This window comes from Sinohyriopsis cumingii, chromosome 7 (genome assembly GCF_028554795.1).
Source record: "Sinohyriopsis cumingii isolate HCF-2022 chromosome 7, ASM2855479v2, whole genome shotgun sequence".
NCBI classification, from domain to species: Eukaryota; Metazoa; Mollusca; class Bivalvia; order Unionida; family Unionidae; genus Sinohyriopsis; species Sinohyriopsis cumingii.
The window spans coordinates 75336169-75343673 of record NC_142967.1 but is presented as its reverse complement, the minus strand read 5'-3'; the positions used below and the strand labels follow the sequence as shown (position 1 = coordinate 75343673).

Genomic DNA, 7505 nt, shown 5'->3' with positions numbered 1-7505 from the left:
CTTTTTCCTTTGTTTATATTTTTCATGTTGTCCAATCCCCCTTTCATTTTGGTCAATTTTCTGCCTGATCGTACTATAATTTAAGTGATGTATTTCGGATTCGCTTGACATAATTTTTGATTCTTTGTCTGCTCCTTCATTTTCAGGCATGTTAGCATGGAAGGACTCCGACATGCATTATACAGTCTGTTTATTCTGCTCCAGGATTTTAAGTCTCAAGTAGACTTTACGAGTCAAATTTTCTACTGGTAGAGCTAACCGATACCAGAGTTCTCAGCACACGGAGGGAATCGCTAAATATAACTGCTTCCAGGGTCTGATTTGTTTGTATCCATTTCACCACTTGGTTTATAGCTCAAATTGAACAGCATGAAAAGAGCAGTTGTCAAATATCCTCAACTACATCCTGATGGTTGTTTGTTTGGTTGGTTTGTTGTGCTTTTTATTTTGGATTATTTTTCTTTGTTTTGTTTTTGGCGGAGGGTACTGGAATCACCTTTTTATTTAGTCTAATATTACCATCTTGTGCGTCAGGGCATAATGGTCTGGTGTAGGCCTTGGACCATCTTATAACACTATTTTTGGGGGAGGGTCGGTTTGACTCTAGGATTTGTGTTCGTAAAGTTGATCCAATCTTTTGCCATCTTGTGTGGTGGGACTTGATGTCTGGACCTACGACCACCTTATTTTGCATAAGTGTTTATTTAAGTAGTAGTTTCGATGGGTCTTTTTTCTGAAAGTTACCGATACTATTGCTTTTTTAAAGATGATAATGATTTAGTATAGAAGAGCTGATTGGGTATATAGATTTGTGTCAAATTTATTTGTTAGTTGTAATTTAGGCTATAATATTACTATATGTATTTTTCAGTGTGATTTGTCTTAGCTGAGAGACGTCCTCTATTAGTCCAGTTTTAGGAATTTAAGCCCGTCGCGAGTTCCCTAGTAGCTAAACCCAGTTCCCATCACAGGTGGACTGTCACCCTCGTACCCCGCCTAGACGCGAGAAAATTGCTTCTATTAATAAGTTACTATAAATGAGATTATTGTTATTGAAGTTACATTGTTGATTTGTTACTTTTGGCTTATTTATAAAATGTTTTAAAGCAGGGGATTATATTTTTCTTTTTTTTAATGTATTCGAGTGAAACCTACTATTAAAAGGCCAGAGATACCTCTAAGTGTGCAATGATAAATATCCCGGAAAAAGAAATATAATATTATAATATAGAATTTCCCGCCAAATAGTCCAATAATGTTAAACCTATGCACATTTATAACACATGATTTTCTCACATCCACAAAGAATTGAGATACCATTTAACACAAAATTTCCACAGACACCTAAACGGTCAGCCTATACTGTACTAGACCATAAAACCACTTCTAAAGTGAAGCGTATTCATTCTGACTGTTAAAAAGACAGGTTCATCAGTGGATGTGTGAAAGACTTGAATAAAGTATCCTCCACTTTTAGAAAGTCTGACTAGATTATTTTAACAATTTCAGGACCATTCACCTGACGAATATTAATGTCTACCAAAAAACATGATTGACACGATATTGATTCAGAGGTTTCGTTCGAAAATCAATGAAGTGTGAGCATTGTATGCGGTTGGTTTCGTGTTGGAGTTTTAAATTGTGATTAGTGATAACAACAATCTGATTAAAATCTGATCTCCACTGTCCTGACAGCAAGCGCTTATGGGTCATGTTCTGGTGACCTTTGAATTAACCAATTGAAATGTAGCTTTCAGAAATTCGAAAGTGAATCAAATCGTTCGACACAGAGTGGTCCCCTTCAGCCATACTGCCAAACCTAAGGTATAATATTTAATCTGATTGGCTGATAAATTTAGCGATTATAGGAATAACATAGGCCACAAGAACATGACCTTAAAGCGGTCACGTTCGGGTCTTTACGTAGTACAGTGGAATACCTGATTTTGATTAGATTGGTTACAGCAACGAAATACACGAAATAATTGAAACCAACGTGTTCAAAATGTTAGACAATTTATTCGTCTTGTGAAAATTATTGCTTATCTCATATCAGCCATTCGTATCGAATAAAACTTATTTTTCAGAATTGATGAACTAATGAAGTTTTAACATAAATTAAACTCTCCATGAATGGCTGTCGTGGGAATCAAATGGTAGATATATCTTGTAGTTGCCTCGTCCTATATTAATGTAATTTTATCTAAACTTATACATGTCATACTATGGCCAAACACTAATCCTTGAACATCCCCTTTTCATAATAAGGGATGCACTTTATGAAATCTACTCGGAATTATATTTTTGGGTGCTATTTTCTTTTTAAATCATCAAATTTTACGCCTAATTATACGTCGAGAAATGTGCTGACCATTAGTCTATATAACCACAAATTGTATCTAGGACGCAAATTTGAATATATGAATTCATGCACCATGGTACGCTTCATAACTACTACACCAATACACTCACGCTGGATTGATACCAGCAGTATCCGTTTTCATCTCAAACGCTTTCTCTGCTGAATAATGTATTCAGTAATTCTTTTCAGGATTTTTTATAGCGCTGTTTTGTCTAATTCTTTTCATAAACTCACGTTATTATCAACAAAAAAGTAATCAACAAAATATAGTAGAAGGTAGATATATTTCATGGGTATTCTTTTTTCCATAGATGTTAAAAACGTTAAAATTAAAATAAAAAAGTAAAAACGCATTTTTTTCTCATTAAATAAAAAACGAAAATAAAAACGTTCCAGTAGTTTTTAGGCAACACAGAAATCAATACTTTGCTTATTTACACGCTACATACCAGTTTTAAAGTTTACGTAAAGTATCGTAGGCTAGCATCATAGATTCATTATTGGTCGATATTTGTTATCTAGAGTATGACAGAGGACCGCCTGTATGGCCAATAATAAAAAAATGGAAGTACCAAATATAAAAATAAAAAAAAAAACGAATAAAAACCGCGTTTTTCGAGGTAAAATAAAAAACGAAAAAAAAAAACGTTTTTATCATCTATGCTTTTTTTCCCTACTGTTTTCATCCCGACGCTCATCAAAGTGTTCTTTTTTTCCTTACTGTTTTCATACCGACGCTCATTAAAGTCGTTCCGTTTATATAATAAACATCTTTATTTCCTTCACAACTCCTTTCCTTCACAACTCCTTATCACTTTACTGCCAGCTTCCAGTCAAGTCCTGGAGTGAACGTACTGTTGAGCAGACGGTTACACAATCGGTCCAAAAATGTACCCTTTGAATGATAGGCCTTGAAATTACCTGACTGAATGTTTTTTTTTTAAAAAACAAAATTATTTTAAATTAACTGGAAACATAAATAATAGCATATCTGTTCTGCTGCATTTGGTATATGGGTGTTCTAAATCTCCGAGGGCTAAAATTATAGCGTATTGGAACCGCCAATGAAAACGGGGCAGTGGAGAAAACTGAGTGTGACATTTTCTTCCAGGTCAGTAAAGCACCCTCGAGCATAGGTCAAGCCCTTTCGATGGTAACTGTGTCAAGAGATGATCGGATTATAAAAGGCCGATCGTCCCTACCTATCGTCATCTACTCCACCCAGAGTAGAGAGGAGACACGACGGCTAGTGTGACTTGTTTTCGATCAAAAATAAGTAAGTATTTTAAATGTTGTTACTTAAATAACTACGAATAACTAACACTATAGTGTTGGCATCTTGTACGTATTACACCAACTAATATTAGGCAGACTCAGTTTCCATTACAGAGTTGACGTGTCCGTATTGAATACTTTCATTTACGTTTTCACTTTGGTATATTGCTTCTGGTATTCAATAAGTTTTGGTGTAATTTATATTTTATCATGTATTATACAGAAAGTTTAATCCATAATGACAATTGGTCGTGGCAAGTACATACACATTACGCATCTAATTTAATGATGCGCTCATTTTACCGTAGCATTGAACTGTGGAACATTAGGTGAAAAATCATTATCATCATCATCTTCTTCTTCTTCTTCTCATAATATATTGTTATGGTATATGTAATAAAACAATTTGCATCGGCTTTTTCTATATAGGTAAAGCTATCAATCCCGACATGAATCAGAGATTATAAATACAGTACGGTTTTGTACAAAAGCAAAGTGACAGTCACGTTACATGCACCCCGTATTAAGATAGATGGAATGTTTGCTGATAGTGGCGAAATTGTTTCCACTTTAAAAATTGATTTTTTTCTCAATTCAGTATCATTGCGATTAACGGTCGCATTAATGTATCAATAAATACAAGTTCCAAAATTTAGATTGTACAGATAGCTCTTCAAACTGTGTATTTTTTCAAAAAAATTAATGTTTTCGTGCAAAAATGCAGACATTTTTTTATATTTTTGTTGAGACCTTTCTTGCGCGAATTGATATAGCAAACATTACTGGGGTTCTACAGCAAGATGACAACTCTCCAACAGACTTCAGAGCCAAATATCATCAAACAACAGATTTTAATACTTGTGAGTTTACTTGTAAGGATTTTGGGTGCTATTTTATTTTTTGGGGGGTGGGTGGGTTGCACTCAGTCGTGAATTATGTGTGTCAGTCGGCTTGCGAATAATTTCGATAACAGAGACTGCATCCAAACTTGGATAATGACTTCATTTCATTATTCAATCGACACTAACCTATTCCTGATTTCTTCATAGTTTTCAGACATGATCATGGCTGTGATGACAGAAATATTAACTACATAAAGAAATTTACTGTCATATTTAATCACAAGTTTTTCTTAAATATGTGTATTATTTGTCTTAGAGAACAACAGGTATATTTTATGAATCCCTGACAAAGAATATTCAATAGCATCAGTTCAGGCACTGACAATTTGTACGATTCACGTAGAAAACAAGTTATCAAAAGTTAGTTGAAGACTGCTTATTGTTTTTTTTTCAGTGCATTATAATGCATTTTTGAAGACGCCTTTTTGTCCACTACATAAGTCTATGCTAGAGGGTCAACAGACTACACATTTGTAATAATCAACAAAAAATGTTATTTATTTATTTATTTATTTATTTATTTACTTATTTATTTATTTACAGGTTTCGTAAAGAGAAAATTGATAGTACAGTCGCAAGAGGTGAACTCCAATCTGCTGTCACTATGAGGAAAATCGTGCGACTATTTCTGTACTTTTCATTATGGCTGGCTCTCAGTTTAGGAGCCGTCCTCTTAAACATCATCAACGTTGATTGGTCCCATAATAGTTTTGTCAAGGGAGTCGTAATTGTAATATTCTTAAGCGTTATACAAGGCTCCGTCTTAGAAATTACAGTCCAAACGATTGCGACACTCATTGTGAGGGGACACTGCTGTGAAGTCGAGAAGGCTCCAGCTGACCAATTGACCGTAGTTTTGAACTACAACCTTCTGGCAACAAGCAAAGATGACATCGACGAGTGTTTTGAAACCATGTATAAAGGATACATGGGTAACCTTGGACCAAACGTTTCTGCTGTCCTAGTGAGCTCAACAAACGATGAAGAACTGAAAAAGTATGAGTTAGAGAAGCGAAACGCATATAAAGATATAATTTACAAAGAACTGTATAATGAAGGATTAGCGTTTTCGATTAGACATTATGAATCCATAGATCCCATTCGATTAAAAAATGTTTGGCAGATGTACGTAAATATAGATACACCAGTCTTTATTCGGGAATATTTGGATAATATATGTGACAAATATGTACGAGAGTTCATGGTACTGCATCGTGTGAGTCGTGTCCTTCGAATGTGTGGACAGTACCAGGACTTGATGTTGTTGTCAGAAGGAAATTATGAAGCATACAGTTACTGTGATCCGGAATATTACGGAAAAAGTGCTCGTCCCTACGGACAGCCTCTATTTCATGCTTCTGATGATGTCAATAATATTTTTGAACGTAAATTTGATTACACACTCGTCCTTGATGCTGACAATGGAGTGCCTAGCGGTTCAGTGACCGAACTACTTCAGATAGCGGCAGCACATCCGGAGAGGGCAATAATTCAGCCAGCAATAAAGCTTCGTTGCGAACCAGACGACACAATTTTCATGCATTTACAATCTATTCAACAAGGATTATACGAACCGATTACAAATGCTGTTTTGGCCGTTTTTGGTCAATCAAGATTCTTTGGGAAGGCATTGATACAAAATCGTGCGTATATTGACAACGTAATTGGTACCAAAGACAACCTGATTGAACGTGTTCCAGTGGACGTTCTCAGCCACGATGCATTTGTAGGAGCCTTTACGAAACCTCTCTATGTTAGACGTGTTTACCTATCAGAAAAGCCATGTTATAACTACATCACCTGGAACATTCGCGAAATGGGGTTGAATAGGGGTGAAATTCTTCTCGCCATGCATTCGTGGCCAAATACGTTTGGCTGGATAATGAGATTCTTACAAAAGATAGTTCAGGGACAAAGCTTTAACAAGACCAAATTGAGAACACCATGCAAGTTTGATTTTGTGAGTTTCTACCTTGCTCATCTGGCCTTACGGCAAATGCTTATGAAACCACTGCTGCTGCTGTACATCTATATTCACTGTAGCGTCAGTCTTCATTATTCTTACCTTTCCGTTATTATCATCATATTCTTGGTGGCTATCTTCCCAAAGCTTGTAGCATGCAACATGAAAAACTACAAAGGCATGCTTTTGGAGACAATAGTCTCAATCAGTCAGTTCACACCAGAGGTTGTAGTCGGTACAGTCCGTATTTGCCTGTCCTGGATAGACAACGTCTTGGGCACAGTCCAATCGATTCCACAGAGGGCCGTGGAAGAAAAAATCAAACTCTCAAATCCAATTGTTTCCAGTCTGAAACACTTATGGGGATATTCACTGTACGCCTTAATACAGGTAATTGCTGTCTGCCTATATTTTAAAACAGCGAATCCAATTGTATTTATGTTTTGGTTTGTATTCCTACTTCCGTTTTACTCCGCATTCACCTCGCTTTCACCTAAATTGAAACGCATCTGTAAATTAGAGGAAAAGAACGCAACCAATGTAGAAAGCACTGTAGTTCAGCTTCCAGATATGTCAACAGAAGGAACTAAATTAAGACTGGGCAAACTGGCTGATATTTCGTTTAAATTTAACCAGTTCTTTTCCAAATGCTCCAAGTCGAAGGACCTTGCTGAAAGTGGTTCAGTGGAACCTATATAAACGTTGGCTAAGAACAGATGTTACGATTCTGTGGAATTAAACTTTGTAAATGATTGAATTGAAATCAACAAGTTCAGTACAATCAAGAAATAAATGTATTTCCTAGAATACAAAGTGACAACTCAAAAGACACAGTATTGTTTATGTCTATTTGCCAGTTACAGAAGTCTAATGATGAGAAATTGCCCTCGTTGACCTATTCTGTACGTTAACACTATTCAGCTCCATGCTTCGATCTCCTCGTGACCATCAATAACAGGTGGCTAAAGTTGTTAACAGAAACAAAGAGTAGTCACTATTGCGG

General features: G+C 35.8%; 1 protein-coding gene across 1 annotated transcript; it reads left to right on the top strand.

The window, feature by feature from the left end:
- The first annotated feature begins 5088 nt into the window (after window positions 1–5088).
- Window positions 5089–7201, top strand: LOC149795539 (uncharacterized). The gene has a single exon (XM_089963818.1). The coding sequence runs from the start codon at window positions 5144–5146 to the stop codon at window positions 7199–7201; it is 2058 nt and encodes a 685-aa protein (XP_089819944.1). The 5' UTR covers window positions 5089–5143.
- The last annotated feature ends 304 nt before the right edge of the window (window positions 7202–7505 follow it).